Here is a 26,404-nt window from a genome sequence, read left to right on the forward strand (position 1 = left end):
TAATATTCATTTTTAAACCAGTCGTGTTAATCTATTTTTGCTGTATATATACGTCACACCTTGACAGCTGGTCCGTGAAAAAAAATGCCTACTCTAAACTGCTCCATGGTGCAAAAAAAATGGATGGATGGATTTCCCAATGGATGTTTTGACTTGGGTTGAATGAAAATTGCATTTGGATTTTGGCTTCATTTATTATCTGAAGCACTCTCGCTCTTTTACCAGCCATGATCGATCAAATGAATAAAATAAATTGAGAGAATACTTTTTGGGAAATTGTTCATGTCGACAAGAAATAATTCATGCCTCCCCTCCTCTTTTTATCAGTGTATGCCTTGCTCTTAGGCTCAAAATTGCAACCTCATGCTCATATGACTACACTTAGCTAGCGACTCAGGGCTAATTTCTCAGTGCAGTCAATTGATGTCATTGCAAATTGACCTGACACAATCTTGGCAGACCACCGGGTCGAAATATTTATTAAAATATCAAGAAAACTAAAATGTATATAGTGATTATATTATCACACCATGAATATGATGGTGTCTTGTAAGGCAAACATGTCTAAACAATTGTGGTTCCCTTTAAAAACAAGCTAGGTCAGGTCAATCTTCGAAAACAAGGATCTGAATCTTCGAAAACAAGGACCTGAGGTGTAAGGCCGTGTCCTCACATTCCTTGCCTCAACTTTCTGGCTATAATTATTTGCTGTAGTTGTACCAAGTATGACCACAAGAGAAGACCTTGGGTTGAGAGATGCAACAGAGCCATTGTACCTGAAATCTTTGCACCCAGGGAAAAAGTATAACAGCCTTTTAATGGAATAAAAACATTCAGTCGCATTCCCAGAACCTTCTTATTATGGATACCTCAAGGCAGTGCAGAGCAGTATGAGGATCAAGCCAGTCTAATCCTTCTGTTTCACCTCTTTGCAGTTTGTCAGAGCTTCTCAGCTCCCCAGACGTCACCTGATGGCTCTAATTGCCTTCCTCTGGTATGGCGCATTGATGAGAAATACCTAATGGATGCCAGCTGCAACAACAGCATTAAAACATATAGAGGGCACATTCATATCTACCTACACTCTTGTGTCATTGCATACTCAAGTGAACACATCAGTAGATGCTAAGAAATTTAAGATGACCTCCAACACTCTTTTTCTCCCTTTTTCCTGCACTAAGAAAAAAAACAATCCACATATTGATAGGCATGTGTTGGAAGGGTGATGTGAAGTAAGTATCATGACATGAAGCAAATGACGTTTTAAAATGATACATTTCATATTCCTAATAGGGTATTTTGTTGTAAAGGGTCAAACACCCACTTTGCCTTTGGGATTAATGGTGAAATCGATTTTATCTATTTTTTTTTTTTTTATGATTTTGAGAACATAGAAGAGCTCCCAAGTAATGAAAGAATGTTTATGGGGCATGGACACATTCCCAAACAGAAACCCCCTCCCTGCACGTCCCCCCGCCAACTTCACCGAGCCATCAAATGCTGCATTTGAGAAGATAACGCTGTCATCTAATGCTAATCCGGAAATCCCAAGAAAACTGCAAGCACATCTGTTTAGTTTAGAAATGAACTCAGTGTGGGATTGGTTCTGTTGATTAGCCCACCTTTTTTGTAACAGTGAGAAAGAAGTTCAGAATGAATCACTTACTCACATTTTGCAAAATAGGCAGATAAATAAAGATTTACTTGCTGGTGGTTGGGCACTCACTCCACAGACCCAACTATTTGTATACAAACATGAAAAAGTATATTTTCCAAAATATGTCCGTTTTAAATTAATATCACAGACAGAGTGAAGATTGGCATGCAAAACAAGCAAAACTGGCATGCGGTAAACACAAATGCAAAATATAGGAGAAGTAAAATCAACAACAACAAAAACTTGATATACGTAGAAGGGTGGTGGGGCTGTGAGGTGTTGACTTGGGGAGCATGATCATCTTTAGCATTTAAGCTTTGAATGTTTACTGGCTAAATAAGAAGGCAAGTCCCCTATTTGTCTGAAGAGCACAGCAACAACACTGACAGAAGACCAGTCAAACAAATGCAACACATCCCTGTACCAGCTGTCACTGTAATTACCTCCCGCCACTGTTATCGTTAGCATCAATTCTATGGTAATGTGCCAGGTGATAGTGGCAATGGCTGTGTGTGAATTCTACTTTCTCCTAATGAGCATCGCATTTCCATAGAGACCACAAATGTCTTTCTGTAGTGGCTATAGACCTTCTGTATGTGGAGTTAAGCTCCATATTGTATTCATGCCCTTGTGCTATTGTGCCAGTCTAGATTTTAATGGTCTGTGCAGTGTTTACTGTTCAGATATGTCCACATGAATTATTAATGGTTGATAGGGTTTTTTGCAGTAAGAATTAGCTGAGGATATACCAACTGTTCCTACCTCACTTCTTGGGTGCAATGTGTCTCCCCAGAGTAAAGCTAACTGGAAAGTTGTGTAGCATTGTGTAGCAAATTGTTATCCAGGTTTCTCTTGAGTGCTTTTAGTCTCCTCACTTGAAATATAATGCGAACATGTGAGTATGTTGAATTTGTCCCTGAGCTGTGCTTTAACGGCATGTTAATAGCAGTCATCTCTTGTAAATGGGCAAGTCCTGATTATCCATTTTCAAATCCTTCATTTGGGACAAAGTGACATTCCCAAAGAGACATTTTATATTGTTGAATTGATGTGTAAATTTCTCCCTGACATAATGGATAAGGGGTATTCCTTTATAGACCATCAGGCTGGTTGTACGCTAAAAAGGGATACTTTTGAGATACAGTATCTAAAGCCTCAGGAACACAATAGGCTGGCCATATTATCTCTGGGAATGTAGACGCCTGTGTTTGTAAGATGGTCTTTGAATGTAATATTTTAGTGTCCCCCGCAGATTTTAATTTGTAGCCCTTAAAATAGATGCTAGGGCACCAACTTTGAACTTTGAAAGAAGATGTCACTGCGCGTAGATATACTCGACACCTTTGTAAATGGACCTAGACCTATTAGATTATTTTGAGGCTTGTAATGTTCAAAGCACAATTTTTGGGGGATTTACAGTAGTCTTATTCTAAACTGTGCGGCTTTCTAGCAGTTTTGCTGATCACTACAGCGGTACAATTGTACAACTAGAAAGTATGAACATCAATAATGTTTACTGTAAATCCTCCAAAGCGACACAACTCAGCCAATTAAATAATTTATTCAGAGCACCTATTTGACTGGAGCGAATGGGTGCATGCAATACTTGGCCAGGCTAGCAGTGTGGAATGAGATGGAAGACCAACAAAGCAAGTTCAGGGTAGAATGTTTAATGTGCTGTACTGACAAGAAAAAGTGAAGAAAATTTATCAAAGCTGTTTAGTTTTGTTATTAGTGTATATTGTCTATCAACAACATTATTTTCTAATTGTAGATTATTATCAGCAATTTAAAATACTCACGTTCCCATTCCTTTCATTTATTTAGGTATTTATTTACTTTTATAATTATAATAATAATAATAATTGTTATTATTATTATTATTGTTATTGTTCAGGGATCATGTTTGATGTATGTCCCGTGTCTGAAACGCCGCGACACAAGGGGACGCATTAAGTACTATCAATCTGCGTTTTAGGATGCAGATTACTAATCCATGGAGTACTAAACTATGGTTTTACGAAACTATGATTTCTTAGTCCGTTGCAGTGCTGGAAATCCAGCGTATGATTTTAGTGAGTTTTATTCATTTTGACTTTTCTTTTTGAAATTCTGTTAGTTTTAATTAGTTTTTAGACCTGTTTTTTTTTTTTTTTTTCAAAAATGTTTCATTTTAGTTTAGTCAGATAAAAGCAGACGCACCCGTACGAACATCCATCCATCGATCCATTTTCTGAGCCACTCAGATGTGGGAAGAAACCGTAGTGCCCGGAGAAAACCCACGCAGGCACGGGGAGAACATACAAACTCCACACAGGCGGGGCCGGGGATTGAACCCGGGTTCTCAGAACTGTGAGTCTGACGCTCTAACCAGTCGCCCACCGTGCCACCCCGTACAAACATCCATCCATTTTCTGAGCCGCTTCTCCTCACTAGGGTCGCGGGCATGCTGGAGCCTATCCCAGCTATCATCGGGCAGGAGGCGGGGTACACCCTGAACTTGTTGCCAGCCAATCGCAGGACACATACAAACAAACAACCATTCGCACTCACATTCACACCTACGGGCAATTTAGAGTCTTCAATTCATGCATGTTTTTGGGATGTGTGAGGAAACCGGAGTGCCCGGAGAAAACCCACGCAGGCACGGGGAGAACATGCAAACTCCACACAAGCGGGGCCGGGGATTGAACCCGGGTCCTCAGAATTGTGAGGCTGACGCTCTAACCAGTGCCGCCCAGTGCCGCCCCCGTACGAACAGACATACCTAAATACACACACAGACAGAGCACTAACAGTATAGAGATAGTATAGAGACATGGCAACAGGGCAAGGCACTGAGGATCCAGGCTAGGAAAGACAACCTGTGGTAGTCATCCACACCGCAACCACAGAGGATGCCACCACAGAAACCACCATTGACCTGGGTAGACTAGGTGGGACTCTCCACATTGTGCAGAGACCCCCAGCCTTCCCGGCCCCAGGAGGCTGCAGAATGACATCCCTGCTGACAGACCGAACACTTGCTGGCATGGAGGCTCCCATGAGGAGACACGGGAGTAAAACTTAAAAACAATAAAACAGGATAAAAAGAAGCTCGGTCATTCGGGAGGAGCTCAAAGTAGAGCCACTGCTCCTCTGCATTGAGAGGAGCCAGATGAGGTGGGTGGGGCATCTGATTAGAATGCCTCCTGGACGCCTCCCTGGTGAGGTGTTCCAGGCACGTCCCACCGGGAGGAGACCCCGTGGACGACCCAAGACACGGTGGAGAGACTACGTCTCTCGGCTGGCCTGGGAACGCAGAGGGATCCCCCCAGAAGAGCTGGATGAAGTGGCTGAGGAGAGGGAAGTCTGGGCATCCCTGCTAAAGCTACTGCCCCCGCGACCAGACCTCGGCTAAGCAGGTAGAAAATGGATAGATGGATGGAAAATAACTTTAAAATTGATCCTGAAACACACCGGGAGCCATTGCAGTGATCTTGAAACCAGTTTAATGTGCTCTCGCCCGCTGGTCTTAAATCATCACACGAGCAGCTGAGTTCTGGAGTAGTTGTAGAGTGTAGATGTTCTTTTTGGGAAGACTAGAGAGTTGGGCATTGTAGTAGTCTAAATGACAGGGGGGGCATGCATCAGCACCTCTGTGTTAGCCTGAGAGAAAAACAGGAGATTCTGGCTATAGTCTTAAAAGTAAGCTCAGAGTAAAAAAAACACCCAGGTTTTTAACACATTGTGAGGGTTTAAATTATTATTTTTTTTAAATCCTTCAGGACCAATAACTAAAAGCTCTGTTTTGTCCTGGTTGAGCTGGAGGAGATTCACTGCCATCCATGACTTAATATCTGAAATACATTTAAAGAAGGGTATCAATTGGCCCTGTTTCATCAGGAGACACAGCGATGTACAGCTGTGTGTCATCTGCGTGGAGGGGGTGGTCAGGCCCCAGGAGTCAAGCCAAGAGAAGTATGAAAACTCACCACCCACCCTAATACTATGGTTACCAGGTTCCCGGCTGGCAACCATTATCCCTGTAACATGATTGTGTGTGGTGGGGTGTATTGCATTGATAATGAGGATAAGCGGTTCAGAAAATGGATGGATGGATGTTCTGTAAAATTGCCTCGGAAGACGTAAATCTACAAACAAACACAAAATGCAGTAATAACTACAGACTTACATCTGCAAACAAACGTAAAATACAGTTTTTAGAATTAAAGCAGAGCAAGTTGCACCAAACTCCCCAAGTGATCAGACCAGTCTTTATTCTTCTCTCAGACTGTGATTCTTATATATGTCTGATGGATTGATTTAATCAAGTAATATATTAACATGTGGTGAACACAAGGCCTACTTGTTTCTGACACCTCTGATGGCTATGAAAATGTATCAGTGCAGTATATAATATACAACGGTCCAATGTTCTGACAGCCTTATGTATTCATTAGGAGCCTTGGCATTGATATACTGGAGTAGAAATATCACCTTTTCACTGTTTCCCATTGCCTTTAATGAGACTTTCTTTGGGGGGATCAAGGTAGAGGGTACACCTGAACCACAGTATCTTCTTCTGGCATTTACATCATCTATACTGTAATGCTAGGCCTTATTATAATGGCACCCTTCTTGGTAAGCACATATAGTCATGAGAAAAGAAAAGAAAAGAAAAAGGTGTAAGTAATAATGATTCTCCTCACAGTAATTCCAGGGAAACATGGGGGGGAAAAAGCGAAAAACAATCCTTGGCTTGTCGATAATCATTCGGGTATTGACTTTATGTAAGGAACCGGAGAGTAACTCCTGTTATTGCAGTGTATAAAAAGTTGATGGTGATGGCTATGAAAAGTGGATGGAGGCAGCAAACTACAACGTGTGAAAGTACAGGTACCTGTAGTACTTTGTGCTCATATTTACAGTTTCTGTGCAGGTATTTTGCCAGACTTATTTTTTTATAACCATGGGTCCCAAAAATGTGAGTGCTGAGAAGCGGATGATGTCTAGTCTGCCCTTCATGTGTGTTCGGTTTGGCAGATCATGAACACATTTTCAAAATGGACGCCAAGTGTGCGTCAAGCTTTGTTTTTCTTTTTTTTTTTTTTTTTGCCACTTCCACTTAAAGATTAAAAAAAATAATAATCCACATTGTGTATTTAACTAAAAATCATCAATGTGCTCTGCCTTAAACCTTTAAACAAATCATATTTAAATATAAATGTTGCCAAAAGCTACATAACAATACTCACAGGGACACAGTATATTCTTTATTTTCTGTGAAAAATGACTAGTAATGCAATTTAGTTGTGACTCTCTCCAATGTATTTAATCATCATCTCGACATGAATTATATGCATGTATGTATCATATTGACTGCTAGTGGCCAAAACATGCACACCAGAAGGAGCAGGACAATGTCCATTGAATTACAGCAAAACCTGTTACAAAAACTGTGTCATGTGTATAATGTTATTATTGTATTTTTGTTTACACTACAATATTATGTCATCAATTTTTTTTGTATTATTAAACACGTTACAAAAATGTGTTGGTGTTTTTGATGGGGTTGGAATGTATTATTGACATTTCCTTCAATTTAATAGTGAAAGTTGATTTGTGATACGGCACGGTTAATGTGAGTTACTTGCAAGGACATAAAAGAATCAAACATATTAAGTAACAATACTACAGTTCACATATGTTCCTGGTTCCCATTAGCGCCCGAAAAAATCAAGTTTGAAGAAGCCTCCTTGACACTTGTAAACCAGAGTGCGATGAAAGTGCAGTGTCATTCAGACAGATAATAAACATTAGGAAGGCTACAAAATGGGTGCGGGATACTGCACAGGCACATGAAATAAGCCAGTAATTAAAACCTTATTGTGCTTCCCTGTTGTGTTCATTTGATGACCCTGTAAAGTTATGGAGCAGAATATCCCATTGCCATACTATCTACTAAAACAATTATTGGAACTTGGGCCTTTTGAATCGTATTTTGTCTTTTTCACAAGAGTTTCAATCATCCATCCATCCATTTTCTGAGCCGCTTATCCTCACAAGGGTCGCGGCAGTGCTGTAGCCTATCCCAGCTATCTTCGGGCAGGAGGCGGGGTACACTCCGAACTGGTTGCCAGTCAATCGCAGGGTACATATAAACAAACAACAATTCACACTCACATTCACACCTACGGGCAATTTAGAGTTGTCAATTAACCTACCATGCATGTTTTTGGGATGTGGGAGGAAACTTGAGTGCCCGGAGAAAACCCACGCAGGCACAGGGAGAACATGCAAACTCCATATATATATATATATATATATATATATATATATATATATATATATATATATATATATATATATATATATATATATATATATATATATATATATATATATACACACACACACATCAACTATATATATATATCAATAGGATAGTACATACATGGTACAAATGACCAATTCTCGAAATGAAACAATTTAAAAGCTATTATACATAACAAAGGGTGAAGATGATAATCATACAATACATCAAGTTGCACCAATTGAGGATTGCCTGTAAAGTTAAAAATCAAATAGTACTTTGAAGTAATTTTCTTTTGAAATAGGCTCTGCAAACAAAGCAATACAGTGTTCCCTCGCTGTATTTCACCTATTGCGGATTCAGTGCGTTGCAGATTTTTTTTCATATTCATATCACGTATAATTCGCCATATCGCAGGATTTTGAGCATATGCTGTAGTTTTTTTAGTGGTGAAATAAATGCTTCCTTGCTTAAAACAATTTCAACTGTAAAAAAAAAAAAATATATATATATATAACACATTTGTAATTTTCCCGTGCATGTGCATTTTTTCTCCCATTTTTTATTATTATTTTTTTACAATCAAAAGTCAATAGAGGCATTATACATCCAGGAGATATAAGGACAATTAAAAGTATATATATTTCACATTGTATAAACATATTCTGGTACCTAGGGTTTGTGAAAAAAGTGTACTTTCATTCTAACATGATATGTAATGTCTAACTGCCCCTTCTCGTCTTCGGCCATTGTCGGCTATTATCGGCTGTGATGTAACAAATGGCACACCCTCCGATCCTTCGGCGTAAACACACACACACACACACGTCGTTATTTGGTTTATTGCCACGTATTTTGCTATTTCACAATGTTTTATAGTGTGTCATCTGGTTGTACTAATGGTGCGGGCAGTGACAAGAGCTTCTTTAGCTTTCCAAGCTATAAAAAAGCAATACTAGACCAGTGGATTCTCGAGAGTCGATTAGGAGGGGGAAGCTGCACATCTGTTGCTGCTGCCGAGCAAGTCTAACTAACTTTTGAACCGCCATGTTTTCAGAAACATTTAGCAGAAAGTATTGGATACGTAGGATACTTCGAGCCAGGCTGAAACCAGCTGCAGTGACAACGATTTTCCCTTCAATAGTCAAGTCTTCAACCAGGACACTGCCTGCCATGATAATGGGAAAAGCGGCATGTACAGTACATGACACGGGTAAGGACTTCTTTGCATGTTCTATGACTTATACTACTGGTAGTGACTATGCACTGAGACTTTGAAATGTATTAAAAAACATTTCCAGTTCGAGTTTAAGCCAAATTGGCACGCTGTTTACCTTTTATGTACGGCTGACTGCTTATTAATTACTCTATTTTTTATTTTTTATTTTTTTTTAACAGAATTACATCAGCACATGTTCACTACTTTGTCGATTTCACCTACTGTGGGGGTGGTCCGGAGCCTAACCCACGTGATAAACGAAGGATTAATGTATCACACATTTGCAGGAATACTGTCTGAAACATGTCTTATGATTCCTAAACAACCAATTGCACACTGAAACCAAATGTTTTTTCTCTTCAACAATCAAGCCAAGATAATACAGAGAACAGAAGCAGGGAAGGAGGTTGAGGTAGGCTTTTTGGAGATTTTGAGAGAAGAACTGTTTGCTTGTATGGTTGTAAGCCGACAAGTAAGCACTCAGCATCAATTTTCCCGTGTAATCGAGCAAAACGACCCCTAACCCCTCACAACCACTCTTTCTTTCTGGAAACCTGGCAGCTTCCTAACCCAACTATTTCCTTTGTCACTCACGCATAAAGGGGACATATTTTGCCAAACCAACATTTTCCTAGTATTTGGGATGTAATATTGGCTCTATGGTGCCTCAATAAACATCCATCCATCCATTTTCTGAGCCGCTTCTCCTCACTAGGGTCACCGGCGTGCTGGAGCCTATCCCAGCTGTCATCGGGCAGGAGGCGGGGTACACCCTGAACCGGTTGCCAGCCAATCACAGGGCACATACAAACAAACAACCATTCGCACTCACATTCACACCTACGGGCAATTTAGAGTTGTCAATCAACCTACCATGCATGTTTTTGGGATGTGGGAGGAAGCCGGAGTGCCCGGAGAAAACCCACGCAAGCATGGGGAGAACATGCAAACTCCACACAGGCGGGCCCGGGGATTGAAACCCGCTCCTCAGAACTGTGAGGCAGACGCTCTAACCAGTCGTCCACCATGCCGCCATCTCTATTGTAGTGCATCTCAAAGGTGTTTGATCAGGTTGAGGTCTAATGTTCATCCACACCAAACACCTTGCATTTTGCAATGGGACACAGAAAGGTTCCATCTCCAAATTGTTTTCACTATTTTCTTAAGGTTTAAGATTGAATAATTCAAAAGTGTCTCATAACTTCCAGAGGTGGGTAGTAACATGTTACATTTACTCCATTACATTTATTCAAGTAATATTTTGAGAGAAATTGCACTTGTGAGACTAATTTGAATAAACCATTCTTTTTACTTTTACTTGAGCATTTATGTGAAGAAGAATCAATACTTTTACTCCCTTACAATGATTGACATGCCGCTCGCTACTTTTATTTATCCATTAGTGCGTGCGCGATCTATTTTTAGACTTCAATATCGACTTTCGCATAGGGCGCCATTGCGGCCAATCCAGCGTGATCATTAGTGTCATTTGACTTTAATTCACCAATCAGACGGCTCAAGGCAGTCACATGATCGCAGATAAAATCTCCGTGGGCCAATCAAAGTGACTCATTTTAGGGGGAAAAAAACAGTTGTTAGGAAGCACAACAGCATCTCTCCCGCAACGTCATCCCTTTTTATCGTAAGTCACCAAAGTGGTAGAAGTAGATGCATGCCCATTATATAGCCATGTTGTATGGATTGGGGATGCATGAAAGTCTTGCGTGTCAGATTGTTGGGTATTTTCACAGTTCTGTGGCACATTTCATCTGATCTTTAAATGCTGACAGCCTTGACAGGGTAGCACCACTGATCCCCGTTAGAGGAATTATTGGGCCTGACTTCATTAACCCTGTTAGCACTAAGCTGCTTTACCCTTACTCATGCCTGGCTTAACCTGCACACTGATGAACGTGAAGTGGAGAGAAGCAAAGATAGGCGGATACAAAGAGGGCTGAAAGTAAAGGAGCGCAGGGACAAAGGCATTTACAGCGTGAGGCAAAGGTGTCAAACTAGAGTACAGAGGATAAGAAAGTGAGAAACAGGAGGTGAATGGCAGGGCAAAGAGCGTGTGAACCTGAGGCAGAAGAGAGGATGAAGCCCAGAGTAGCAGATGAATTGAGAGGGATTTAGAATGCAAAAAACGAGCAAAACAATCAATTAACTTGGATTACGGTTGATCAATTACTGTTCTAGCACATCAACATTCCAAGTGGTTTACTGACATTGCATCAAGAGCGTGTTGGAGAATTAACACTGACCTCTGTGAACACAGTAGCAGCCAAACGTCTGCTCGAGCAAACACATGCATATGCATTCAAGCACATGGATCCTCATCCTCAAGTGCATTCATTTGTTTTTTTTCTCACCAGGAACTCTATCAACACTGTCTTCTCCTGCTGGCAGAGCTTTTTGGCTGGCTTAACTACGCCCGCAGTCCCCTAAGGGGACAGCGTGTGACGGATGGCTGTGCGTGTGACTCCGATTCGATTCAGTCCATTTGATAAATTTATTGCTGGCATTTTCAAAATGAAATTAGAGGGATGTCTGAGAGAGACTGTTTTGCAGCACAGGTGCCATAAATATACTTCATGTGAGAGGGAGGGAGGGAGGGGCTAAAGGGATAAAGGATGTCATGATGAGGGGGGGGGGGGGGGGGGGTCATATAGCAGGGATCCTAGAAAACTAATGAATACGGTCATGTTATAACAAGCTCTTGTATTAATCATCTTATGGGTGGGAACAAAAGGAAAGGTTATCCGAAATCGGAATACTGCATGCCCTTCAGTCTAACATCGAAGGAGTAGCAATGTGGATTTTTAACAGTTGTGACACACGCACATCTCTAATGATTCATTGAGATGGATTGAGAAGACATTGGGCAAAAATGTTCTTCTATATCCATCATTCATGCTCTGGCAGATATATAATTCATATGCACACAGAATGTTGTCGTCTCTTTGTTTATGTCCAAAGTCTTTGCCCCAAGGTCCTATGACTCTTCAGTCCAAACGGCCCCGTCAAAATCAAATCTGTCAGTCATTTATGGACACAAACAACACAATATATTCCTCTACAGCGATAACAGTGTGAGACTTGGAGAGTTTTATAAATATTTCTGACCTAACTGCAGGCTAGTTGAACATATTGAATGGACAAAATAAGTCAGGCCAGAAATGGATGCGCAGAAGCCAACTAAAGTGAGCACTCATTCATTGTCATGGTGGTGTGGCCTTATTTATCTTCCTCTTGTTCAAAAACATATGTGATTGTGGCGGTGGCGGGATGATGTACGCTATGCCAGCCCGTCAACATTCATCATAGAGTGAGGCCTGGCCAGCCCACATCACTTACCTTTATGGGCCCGTGTGACAGTGTCGTATACCGCCTATCATCACATATATGGGACGTACAGCCGTCTGCCTGTGTGTGTTTGGCTGTGCGCGTGTGCATACATGTGTGTCTGTGTGTGTATGGTCATGGGCATTATACAGTGAGCAGCCTGCCTGTATGCAACCCCAAACAAATATGCGCTGGTATGAATTTTGAATTGTGCCTAATAAATCTGTAATAATCGACTTTCTTGGATTCAACATTTAATCACAGCTACTTTTGCCCTCTTTTGACAGAAAAACCTCAAAACATTCAAAATCAATAAAGTTATGAAAACAAATCTAAAATGATTTATTTGAAATTGTGTGTTGACAAATGTGTATCTACCAATGTAATCTTTGACTTCAGCATCTTGAATTGGCATCAAGACATCAACTAAAAAAAATATAGTAATGTTGTCAAAAGGGAAATGCAGTTACTTGACCACAACTCCCTTGGACCAATTTGAAGATTAGTTCAATATTGTGACCATGAGAGCATTAGCAAGAATACCCTGTGATCAATATTTTCCTGCATTTAGTCACTTCACTTTGTGGTGATAAATTCGTCTTCTATTGTTTTCTCTTCATAAAAATCAGATGGCAGTTTTGTTCTCCTTCACAATGACAGTGCATGCTTCCTTCCCAAATTCATCAATGTATATATAAGACATACAGTCACACACCATGCAAGGGATGGCAGCACACATACTGCAACTGAAGGCCCTCTTACCTTTTTGTGATGACAAACTGGCGCCTACAGAAAGAAGAGAGAAGACACACATGAATGAATCATGCTGTAGCATATGCACAAAATCTAGTCAATGATATCGAAGATGAGAAGAGGAATGTCTTTTTATTTAAGAGTTGAGCCTGAAGGCACATTTAAGGAATATTATACCACAAAAAAGGGGAGACCTCTACATTCATCTTTCTGTATTCAGAAGGGAGCAACCAGGTGAAGGATGTGAGCAAACACATGGAGGAGAAGCCTTAAGTGCTGGAGAGACGAGAGTGGCCAGACCCCTGGAAACCCTCTATCTCTTAAACAATTCACCCCAAGCACCCTTGGACACCGCTGAAGAGCACTGAAACAGAGCAAATCAAATCCATTCGGAAAGCATTTTAGACTATTTTTCAAGGCCCACATTCCATTCCCAGCCCACAGGATGTGCTCCTGGGTAGATAATAATGCACCACTGCTCTGTTTTTACAATACAGAGCATTATTTTGTAAGAAAACATCTAAGGGTGGTGTGTGTATGTGAGGACAAAAAAAGAAAAGAAAAAAAGAATAATACATATAGCACAGTAGGCTACACTGAACATGCTAAATTAATACGATGTTGAGATTTAAGTGTTTTGAAGTTAACATACAATATTTGTGTTTGTAGACAAAAGGTTTGACAAGGACCTAGTAATAAGTGAAGAAAAACAGAGAGAGGAATATTGTCTGTACCTTTTAAATTGAACATTTAAAAAACACTCAAGCATTTCAGTGCTTGGATTCGAGCCACAGCCATGAAAGCGGAGGGGCTACATAGGGATGGATTTGTGGTGTACCAATTTAAACATGTAATAATCCTCAGCGTTGCCTAATTGCCACAGAAACTATGGTGTCCATTGTGAGCCTTTGATTATCAGTAAAGTCTGATGTGGAATTGAACCAAGGACTTTTGACATGGTGAGTTTACGAGGAGTTACAGTGGATTAGTACATAGTCTGTTGCGCAACTGTCTATATGAATTCATTCTAATCTTAAGAAAATGGTTCAAATAATTAGAGAAAAGCAAAGCCAAACATCACTAAAAGAAAATCCTTGTTAATTTCCCCTGAACCCAAGATTTTTAATGTTTCATTACTTAAAATACTGATGCAATGTTACTTAACATGGCAGAATGGTGTATGAGTGGTCTGCCTCACAGTTCTGAAATTTGGGGTTTGAATCTCAGCTCCGGCTTCCTGTGTGGAGTGTTCTCTCTTGCAAGGGTTTTCTCCAGGTGTTACTCCCACATTCCCAAAACATGCATGTTAGGTTGATTGAAGACTAAATTGTCAATTTTGCGAGTGTGAACAATTGTTTTTCTATATGTACCCTGTAATTGGCTTGCAACCAGTCCAGGATATACCCCACATCTCGCATGCACCATCGGGAGCTCAAACTGTGGACATGCATGGCAGACGAGGCCAAATCTTATGTAGTCCGTCCCTTCGTGAAGAAAAAAATGTGAGCAAATGTCATGTCTTGGCATGTCTTGAAAACATTTCCTTCTTCTCTTAGTCTCAGTTTGTAGTGTCATAGTGAAGGCGCCACATTTCACAGCTATATCAGCAGCATAAAGTAAATGTATTTAGAGCCTAATATGAAGTGAATGTGTGAGTGATGTCCTGATTTGCCTGTGTGCCCACAGCAGTACCCTTGTGGCTTGGAGAATTATGTAAAGTGGGCCATATGCCAGCACAGGTTTCCACATCCCAAAGGATGCATGCAAGCCAAATAACGTTTCAGCATGCCTGACGACAGAAAAGTTTTTACGTAACTTGAAAACTCATCCATCCATTTTCCGTACCGCTTCCCGCACGAGGGTCGTGGGCACAGCCTATCCCAGCTATCTTTGGGCGAGAGACGGGGTACACCCTGAACTGGTCGCCAGCCAATCGCAGGGCACATATGAACAAACAATCATTCACACTCATATTCACACCTATGCGCAATTTAGAGTCCTCAATCAACCTACCATGCATGTTTTAGGGATGTGGGAGGAAACCGGAGTACCCGGAGAAAACCCACAGAGGCATGGGGAGAACATGCAAACTCCACACAGGCGGGGCCGGCATTTGAACCCCGGTCCTCAGAACTGTGAGGTAGATGTGCTAACCAGTCGTTCACTGTACCGCAATCGCAAGGGCACAATTTGAAAATGAAAAAGAATAAAAATAGTGTTTTTGCATCTCTGTAGAATATGAATCAGATCAATGTTTTTTTCTCATTAAATCAACCATACTGTACGTAGCTCCAGCCGTATTTTTAGTTTAGACAGCTAATTAGATGTTGTTCAACCTTGTTCATCGAGACATTTACAATATTCATTACCCTTTAAAATAACATCATTTAACCTAATGACAAACCGACTGAGTAGACATATAGAAAGCCAATAAAAAAGGAAGTATCACATTTAAACATGGAAAAACTGTAAACTTGCATTTGCACTAATTACAGTACATACATGGGATTCCAATGCAGCAGAATGTGTGTTTTCAGTGGTTGTTTAATGTAATGCTCTGAGCACAGCAAGCCCAAATTAGTGTGGTGTGCTGACTGACAGCCACAGGGAAACTGTTTGAATTGAATTTAAAATATCCAAAACTAAAAGTCCTCATTGGTGCTTGCACAAATCAGCAGCTCTTGCTCTTATTTTGGAAATATAGTGTAACATGCATCAAGTGTACTCGTGAGAGACCAGTTGAACCAAAGATTTACTCTGGTGCAACAGCACCAGCTAATTAGTAAGATAATTATCATCAAACAGTGCCTTTTCATCCCTTTAAACGGTTCACTGATAAGGATGCATCACTTACCAATGGCACAAGTTAAACTGGCTTCTCCAATGTTTTCCATATGCTGTAACTTTGATTGCCATGGATGGGTGATCTGTCTACTTGTTTTTGACAAGCCAAAACATTACTGTGATGAGTGGAATGATGGATTAATCCATTGTGGAGCTGGAGCCTAAACCAGCTGAGATTCCAGCCACAATCACTTTTGGGATTCAATTACACACCACCTAGGAGATAGTCAGCTATGTGAAGTACTGCGCAACTAATGAGCCAAGATGGATTTGTGAATCTGTCATATCAGAAATCAGTCTGTCTCACATTTGTACGGTGACGCTGTCATATATCTAGAAATATAACACAATATAGCACAAAGTGCTTTGTTGTTCAGAACACTTTGTACTAAAAGAGTACTGCAGTCAGCACTGGTTTTTGTGTCAGCACTTTTGTTTTCCTTTTACATGGTTGCCATCTGTCAAACATGCACATCAAAACAGAGCACACAAGCCTTCTGTCCTTTAACACTAATGACGCGTTCTTTCCACTTTTATCTAAATGAAAAATAGGAACTTGCACAAGAAGAGATTTGATCTTATCATGTGATGAGTGATGATCACTGATGAGAAGCAGCACATTTATTAGATGTAGCCAATTTTTGTCTCGTCTTTCTTCTCTTCTACATCACTGGGAATCTTTTTTTGACATTGATCAACCCTAAAGCTTACTTGACTTGCCTGGAAAGATACTGTTGGTTATATAATTGTATATGTAATAACCCCTGAAATAGATTTGCATTCATACATATTTACTCACTTGTCTGCTACAAATTCTATGCATGGAAAGAAGAATAGAACTAAAAATGTTTTTTTAAATTGGTCCCTGTATTCATTAAAGGGGAACTTAATCCAAGATGTCAAAACGTTGTTATATTTTAAATCTGCATATCTTTCTTTTCGATCAGCTGCAGTTTGGTTAAATCTACAAATAATACTAAAAAAAATAAAATAAAAAAGCTTAAAACATTGCACCTGCCTTAGTGAATTCGCTTAAGAGGGCTACCATTTTTATCGTCTTTTCACTCTCGCGAAATGGCGAATTTGCGAGAATGTGACGTGTTTGCCAATTCTTGCCTGCTTTATTTACCACGAAAACCATACAGTTAGTACCCTACAGTTAGTAAACATGTATGCATTTTACATGTACAAAAGCTACATAATAAACCATAATCATGAACGTCATCATCTACATGTACTCACTGAGTTGTGAGCTAAGATGGATTCTTTTTTGTGGATCTCATTCAAATTAAGAAATTGACATACAGCGCTTTTACTCTTTGCTACACTTCCTCTGATGACCGCTGCGTGTTTTCCATCTCAGCCTTGATGAGTAAATCCATCGCTTTTTGTAATCTGCAAACCAACACAATTCAATAGCATGCTGTGTTAGCAGTCTACTCGCTACTGCAGCTTCGACGTCACTTCCCATCTGTCACTTGTAATGATTTCGCTCAGCATGATGCCCACTTGATTAATTATTCTGTTTTAATCTTATTCCACGAATGCAAGATTCATCAGAGCACTCTGTTCGGACTCGTGCTGGCACATACAATGTATTCTTGCTTTTAAAATTTGGTGGTTTAGTTTCCTTTTAATGTAGATGTTCAAGGGTCCACTCATCACCTTTGCTTGTTTATCACGGAAAAAAAGATATGTGATAGAAAATGCCAAGCGTAGACTGGTCTTTGCAAAAAAGAAAAGAACATTTAGTCAATCTTTTATCCACTGATAGTAACCATAACCCTTATCCCAATCCATCAAACTGACTACAGAAGATAGTATTTGCACACAAGTGGTGCTGAAGTAATATTCTGACTTAAAACAATTCTAGGCGGCACGATGGGCGACTAGTTAGCATATCTGCCTCACAGTTCTGAGGACCCGGGTTCAAATCTGGCCTCCCCTGTGTTGAGTTTAAATGTTCTCCCCGTGCCTGCGTGGGTTTTCTCCTGGTACTCTGGTTTCCTCTCACATCCCAAAAACATGTCCGGTAGGTTGATTGAAGACTCTAAATTGCCCGTAGATGTGAATGTGAGTGTGAATGGTTGTTTGTTTATATGTGCCCTGCGATTGGGATAGCTGGGATAGGCTCCAGCATACCCGCGACCCTAATGAGGATAAGCGGTGTAGAAATTGGATGGAAAACAATTCTACAAGGAAATAGAACTCTTTGAGAACAATAAGTGTACAACGGTCAGTGTGACGAAAGCAACAAGCTGATGTTGTTTCGAGGTCTTCAATGGTGATGCAAACTGCCAAACAGAGAGAGCGAGAAAGGCAACTTATCACTGCATTCAGCCAATACCATTCATTTGACTTGTCTGTGTTTCTTGAATAATGAGATTGACTTCAGGTTATTAGTGTCCAAAAGGGAAGTCTGTCAAAGAGTTGGCAAAACCAAAAACTTCAAAATGGACTTTATCAAAGAGTAAATTCCAATATTTGCATATAAACGTTCACCTCATTTCCACATAGCAGTGCTGTTTCCATGGAGGCAAACAAGATGTATATTTCTACAATCCGACGGAGAGCAGCACACACTCACGTTACCTTTTGCACAGGGAATGCTGTCTTCTTGCTCATTATATACTAATGAGTTGTCTATTAATGAAAATGGAAAGCATTTATTTTGTGAGTACAAAGGTTTCAGATGGATTAATTACTGCACTCCGGCGGCAAAATGAAAACAGAAAGTACTGCATCAGTCTTGTGTGGCGCATTACCCATTAGACAAATGTTATCGACGACTGGCGTATGGCCCTGTGTGACACAACAAGGAGCAGAAACTCTTTGTACGAGCAAGTCAAACTTCACGAGAAGTGCACTTTTGCCACACTCTTAATTATAGGATGCATTTGTGTACTTTGACTTACAATAAATCACTTTTGACGTTTGTTTCAGTGTCAACACTGATCAATCACAACAATGGCATCATCTTTATCATCATGTTTGAATTAAGGGAAGCATTGTGTGATCTGATAAGCCTTTAAACTCATGATTGTTATACAAATCGATATTCACCAGAAAGCACTAATCTCTGACTGAATGCCTGCTGAGTGAGGAGTGGGACGCAGTTGGTGAGAGAATACATAAATTAGCAGAACCTTACTCCAACTACAAAACTGTCACAAAGGGATGTCGCCCATGAAACAATTATTGTGGCAAGGAAAATTGGTAAAAACAACAACAACAACAAAAACTGTAGCACAGGGGTGCCCATCAACCGATGTGGAACAGTACCAGTCATGGATCATTTATCACTGGGATGACAGAAAATATAATGTTTCATTCAAATGCGGAATATTTTATTAAGAAGAGAATTGACTACTTCTGTTTGCATCTCTTCGGCGTACAGGTCTCTGTCACACCAGTAGGCTCAAAACTAACATGGCTTTGACCAATAAACAAACTTTGCGAGACAGTCAATTTAAAAAAAAAAAAAAATGGGGGGGCGGGGGGGTTTATATGCTCCATGATTTAAAAAAGCAGAATTTAAAAAGAAAAGACCAAAAGTGGCAGTGGGTGATTCACATGCGCCATTCAATCCAAGTCAATCTGTTTAATGTAAGGCAAATGGCTTCTGGTGTCACTATTGCCTCCCACCATCTCCATATTCAGAAAATTGCTGCTCCCACTGATTTACATTATACATATTTATATGTAAAAAAAAAAAAAAAAGGGGGGGATGGGGGGGGTGAAGTAAACTATAATATGTATAATGTTAATTAAAATTATATTCATTGATTTGACATATGACCACAGGAATCTTGTGTCATATATTTTAAAATTATGGGATCTGAGTTTGATTAAAGAGTAGTTGGCATTCTGTAATGTTATTTTTTTCTGTATTGCATTTAGAACTGGAATCAGAATCAATCTAATAGCCTACTAACAGCTTGATATACCATCAGAGTCTCCTTGGAGAGGTCAGTCAGCAGGAATGGGGTACTGGGAGTGTGCTCAGGCTCTGGTCGCCTCAACAGATGGTTCTTGATCAGTCATTAGAGCCCTGTTCAGCTCAGCCCGAGGGAACTACCCCATTTGAATCTCCTTGCTATAGCTCGGGTTCTGGTGCCAGGCGATTGGTTCTGAGTTGCAGCCAGACTGCTTGGATACTGGGATGATGACAGACTGCAGTCCTTAAGCTGAGGAGAATATTACTGTGGTTATTACCACCCAGAAACATGCTTCCACTTCATCTGTAAGAATGGTGGTGTGTCCAAAAGTCATCTTGGTGCCAGTAGTGTGCTGGATAGATGGAAAGAATATTTTAAGGAGTTGATGAATGAGGAAAATGAGAGAGAAGGAAGTGTGGTGGACCAGGAAGTGGGAATGATTAGTAAAGGGGAAGTTAGAAAAGCATTAAAGAGGATGAAAAATTGAAAGGCAGTTGGTCCTGATGACATTCCTGTGAATGTATGGAAAGATCTAGGAGAGGTAGCTGTAGAGTTTTTGACCAGCTTGTTCAATAGAATTCTAGTGGGCGAGAAGATGCTTGAGGAATGGAGGAAAAGTGTGCTGGTGTTCATTTTTAAGAACAAGGGTGATGTGCAGAGCTGGGGAACCTATAGAGGACTAAAGTCGATGAGCCACACAAAGAAGTTATGGGAAAGAGTAGTGGAGGCGAGACTCAGGACAGAAGTACTTGCGAGCAAAAGTATGGTTTCATGCCTATAAAGAGTACCACAGATGCATTATTTGCCTTGAAGATGTTGACGGAAAAGTACAGAGAAGGTCAGAAGGAGCTACATTGTGTCTTGTAGATCGAGAGAAAGCCTATGACAGAGTACCCAGAGAAGAACTGTGGTACTGCATGCAGAAGTCTGGAGTGGCAGAGAAGTATGTTAGAATAATACAGGACATATACGAGGGCAGCAGAACAGTGGTGAGGTGTGCTGTAGGTGTGACAGAGGAGTTTAAGGTGGAGGTGGGACTGCATCAGGGATCAGCCCTAAACCCCTTCCTGTTTGCAGTGGTGATGGATAGGCGGACAGATGAGGTTAGACTGGAATCCCCGTGGACCATGATGTTTGCAGATGACATTGTGATCTGCAGTGAAAGCAGGGAGCAGCTGGAGGAACAGTTAGAAAGATGGAGGCATGCACTGGAAAGGAGAGGAATGAAGATTAGCTGAAGTAAGACAGAATATATGTGCATAAATGAGAGGGGTGGTGGGGGAAAAGTGAGGCTACAGGGAGAAGAAGATAGTGAGGGTAGAGGACTTTAAATACTTGGGTTCAACCGTCCAGAGCAATGGTGAGTGTGGTCATGAAGTGAAGAAACTGGTCCAAGCAGGTTGGAACGGGTGGAGGAAGGTGTCAGGTGTGTTATGTGACAGAAGAGTCTCTGCTCGGATGAAGGGCGGAGTTTATAAAACAGTGGTGTGGCCAGCCATGATGTACGGATTAGAGACAGTGGCACTGAAGAGACAACAGGAAGCAGAGCTGGTGGTGGCAGAAATTAAGATGTTGAGGTTCGCTCTTGGAGTGACCAGGTTGGATAAAATTAGAAAGAACCTCTTCAGAGGGACAGCCAAGGTTAGATGTTTTGGAGACAAAGTTAGAGAGAGCAGACTTCAATGGTTTGGACAGGACCAGAGGAGAGAGTGTCAGTATATTGGTAGAAGGGTGAAGAGAATGGAGCTGCCAGGCAAGAGAGCTCTAGGAAGACCAAAGAGAAGATTGATGGATGTCGTGAGGGAAGACATGAGGGCAGTTGGTGTTAGAGAGGAGGATGCACGAGATAGGCTTACATGGAAAAGGATGACAGGCTGTAGCGACCCCTAACGGGACAAGCCGAAAGGAAAAGAAGATGTTCTGAAAGTCATCTTGGATGAATGGATATTATAACAGATTGCTCTCTCAGTCCTCTCATTATGTACAAGGACAGATCATGAAATAAAAATGCCATTAAAAATAAATAAATAAATAAATCAAACAAAAATGGTCGATCTAGTATCATATTAAGATTGAAAATGTCTTTTGGGAGCATAATAAACTAAATCCTGTTTCTACAGCCATAAATGCCCTAATTCCTTCTCCATCATTAAAGGCATAGCAAAAGGGGGTAAAAACAACACTGCAAGCTTTATTTATGCTTCCCCTGTGCCAGTCTGAAATCACATAGCTTTAGATATGACCGTCACATAAAGTGGTCCTCTATCAGTCCTCATGCCATGTGCAGATCAGACAGGAAAGGCCCCTCCCTCCTCTTCCACATCTACTCTGTATTTTGAAGGTCTTAGACAGGAAAGTTCATATATTTAATTTCCTGTCTTTTTTGTCTTCTATCCTTGCTCAGTTACTCCCTTCCTGCGTGTGGCACATAAGCCTTTGCCTTCATCACCTTGTCTTATTGTAGCAACGGGCTTGGAAGATAGGTTACTGAGTGTGGGGTATGTGGGCACTGCATAAACAAAGCATTATTTGTATATTGTTGCGATACATTTTATACTCTTCCTTTGTCAACTGCAATTAATGTTTAAATGAACGGTGACCATCAGAGAGATTCTGATTCACTTTCATATTTTGGTTTGCTTGAAATACTATTATAGCTCCATCCATCCATCCATCCATTTTCTGAGCCGCTTATACTCACAAGGTTCGGGGGAGCGCTGGATACCCATCCCAGCCATCATCGGGCAGGAGGCGAGGCACACCCTGAACTGGTTGCCAGCCAATCGCAGGGCACATAGAAACAAACAACCATTCGCACTCACATTCACACCTACGGGCAATTTAGAGTCATCAATTAACCTACCACGCATGTTTTTGGTATGTGGGAGGAAACCGGAGTGCCCGGAGAAAACCCACGCAGGCACGGAGAGAACATTTCAACTCCATACAGGCGGGGCCGGGGATTGAACCCTGGTCCTCAGAACTCTGAGGCAGACGTTCTAACCAGTCGTCCACCGTGCCGCCCTTTTATAGCTCAAATTATGAAAATGTGAAAGTAAACACAAATCATGAGCCATCTTGTTGAGAGTCAAAAAGACAAAAAGAAAACTGGGCTTCAGAGTTCCAGCACAGTGAAGCCTTTTGTAATCTACATTTTGAGACAGTGTTTAGCAATAAAAATACATATCTAGCATGTTCCTCTTGAGAGCATACATTATGCAGTATTCCCACCAGAGGTGAAATGTTGCATTCTTCACAAGATGTTTACTGCATTAAACCAAACCATACAAATATTCAATACATTACTTCTCATTTTCATCCTTGGTGGTTTCTGTAAAAACCTCAATAACAATATTCAGCAAATAGGATCCAGGGTGGAGAAAAGGCAGAGGCTACATTGCATTATTGAAACTTTTATTTAGTCACATCCTAGAGCACTTTGAAGCTGGTTTAAATGTAATGCAAATATTAAACATGATATTGTTCTTTTCATGCAATTGTAAACTAGTCAAGAGTAAAGGTTATCATTTCTGAGATTATATGACATTAACATTTTACATGAACAATTCCTGTGTATTTATACAGGAAATGTGTTTATACCATCCATCCACCCATTCTCTGAACCGCTTATCCTCACGAGTGTCGCAGGTGTGCTGGCACCTATCTCAAATGACTTTGGGTGAGAGACGGGGTACACGCTAAACAGATCGCCAGCCAATCGCAGGACACATATAAACAAACAACTATTCGCACTCCCATTCAAACTTAAGGTCAATTTCGAGTCTTCATTCAACCTACGATGCATGCTTTTGGAATGTGGGAGGAAATCAAAGTACCTGGAAAAAACCCATCCATCCATCCATCCATTTTCCGAGCCGCTTGTCCTCACTAGGGTCGCGGGCGTGCTGGAGCCTATCCCAGCTGTCATTGGGCAGGAGGCGGGGTACACCCTGAACTGGTTGCCAGCCAATCACAGTGGAAAAAACCCATGCAGGCACAAGGAGAACATGCAAACTCTACACAGGAAGGCTGGATTTGAACCCAGGACTTCAGAAATGTGATATTTTTATTTTTAGTAAATATCTGTTGTATTTATCTTGTTTTATTTCTATTACGATGATACAATGGGTACGGATAGTATTCAGACCCCCTTAAAATGTTCCCTCTTTGTTATATTGCAACCATTTGTTAAAATCATTTAAGTTCATTTTTTACTCATTAATGTACACACAGCACCCCATATCGACAGAAAAAAAACGGAATTGTTGAAATTTTTGCAGATGTATTAAAAAAGAAAAACTGAAATATCACACAGCCATAAGTATTCAGACCCTTTCCTGTGACACTCATTTGTTCTGATCATCCTTGAGCTGGTTCTACACCTTCATTGGAGTCCAGCTGTGTTTCAGTATACTGATGGGACTTGATTAAGAAAGCCACACAACTGTCTATATAAGACCTTACAGCTCACAGTGCATGTCAGAGCAAATGAGAATCTGATTTTTTTTCTTTCTGAACAGAGAAAGAAAGGTTTCCCTGGATCAGTTTGCTGTGCAGAAATCAACTAATGAATTAGAAAAGAAACAGACAGACAAACCAAAAAAAAAAAAACACCTGAATCTCTTCTTCAATGAGGAGCTGTAGTCCTCCTCCCATTTCCCCTCCTTAGTTAAAGTTAATGAGCAATAAGCTGTTACCATATTTATTTTGTGCTTTATTTCTTTAAAATAGCGTGTTTCCAGTTATTTTTATAGTGCACTATATTTAGTTTTAACCACACACTGATAAAGAAAAGGTAAGTACAATTTAATTTGGAGCCTGGAACAGATTAATTGCATTTCCATTTATTTCATTGGGAAACATTACCTCAGGTTACAAACGGGGTCACAGAACCAATTAAGTGCGTAACCTGAGGTTCCACTGTACTTAAGAATTTTAACCTTCCGAAAAATTGTAGGCTCTTGTGTTAAACGAGTCAACTTTTGTTGGTTTCATGTTTTACATGGATTTGCTTGTTTATGTAAAATGTTGAATAAGTGGAACATACATTAAGTCATTGAATGCAGTACCAGCAACAAACACAACCCCAACTGATGGAGTTGTGGTGCTTGAGTGGTTAGCATGACTCCCTCCCAGTGCAGAGGTCATTATTATTAATCAGTTTATTTGAAAGTTGTGGGTTTGTAGCCCAGCTCTGACCTTATATACAAGTAGGGGGGATTTTGTCTTACTAACAAGTTTCACCAATGTAGGCTAAATTAGATTTAATTTGGCTACATTGAGTACAACCATGTTTTATAAATGCAAAAGTGACTTAACTGAATAAAAATGTCATGGTCACATTGCGCCTATTAAAGTATACTTTGTTAAAATAACATGTTGAACACAGATTTTATTACCATGATTTGTGTCGATGGAATTAGAGTACTAAGATGAAATCATTTTCATTCAATTATTATTATTTTTTTTAAAAATGTAAGTGTATACCCGACAAATAGCGGGGGTTAACGCTATCTCATTTTGTCCATTGTACTTAATTTCAAATATAAAAAGTAAAGATATTTTCATTTGGCCATACCACAAGAAAAGCTAAAATCCTGAACGACAACTACTTACAGTATGAATATAAATTTTTATACACCATGATGTTGTTCGACCTAAAAGGAGACAATAGCTGTCCTTGTGAGACATTTCCCTTCCCTTTTTGCTTAGGCTTTGGTGGAGAGGTGCATTATTGTGAAGGTGAATAGGGTCTCGGCTGAAAGAATGATCGTCTTTGCTGTCACACAGCAGACTTCCAGCAGTTCTCATTGGAGATAAGAACAAGCTGTCTGTCCCAAGCACACCGTTGTCAGGGTTACTGTTCTTATTACGGCCTGACTCAGAATGTCTGACACCATGTTATTTCTTTGACCAACAATGATTTTAGGATAAGGATAAGCGGTACTACATATTGTAACCTCTAAATTGGGTAATGTATTACGTCGTGAAGATTTCATGGGTGAATTTTGTCAGTAGTTTCACAGACTTTTTCATTATAATATCTTGAATGTATATTAGGGTATTAGGAGTATACTCTCAGGCTATACTGAATGTCAATACACAGACACACACACGCATGCATGCGTGCACGCACACACAAACACACGCACACACACACACCACTGAAAAAAAATACTGATCACGTATATCAGTTGCACATAATTAAAAGGTGGTAAACAGACAGATGTGCCTCTTTTCCTTGCAAATAATAAAACAAATTGTATCAGGTGACCACATTTTAATCATGTGTAACTGGTTTGTTTCACAAATTAGAATTTTAGAATTTGTTTTTTTGTACACAGACCATGTAACAC

At 40.3% G+C, this 26,404-nt stretch overlaps 1 protein-coding gene across 1 annotated transcript in view; it reads right to left on the reverse strand.

Moving 5' to 3' along the window:
- LOC133409332 (cadherin-4-like) overlaps positions 1–26,404 on the reverse strand; it is a 313,457-nt gene that overhangs the window by 182,471 nt on the left and 104,582 nt on the right. Inside the window, exon 3 of the mRNA XM_061689204.1 lies at positions 13,276–13,299. Coding sequence (XP_061545188.1) covers positions 13,276–13,299 — 24 coding nt within the window. The remainder of the gene's footprint in view (positions 1–13,275; positions 13,300–26,404) is intronic.

Source organism: Phycodurus eques, chromosome 1 (genome assembly GCF_024500275.1).
Source record: "Phycodurus eques isolate BA_2022a chromosome 1, UOR_Pequ_1.1, whole genome shotgun sequence".
NCBI lineage: Eukaryota > Metazoa > Chordata > Actinopteri > Syngnathiformes > Syngnathidae > Phycodurus > Phycodurus eques.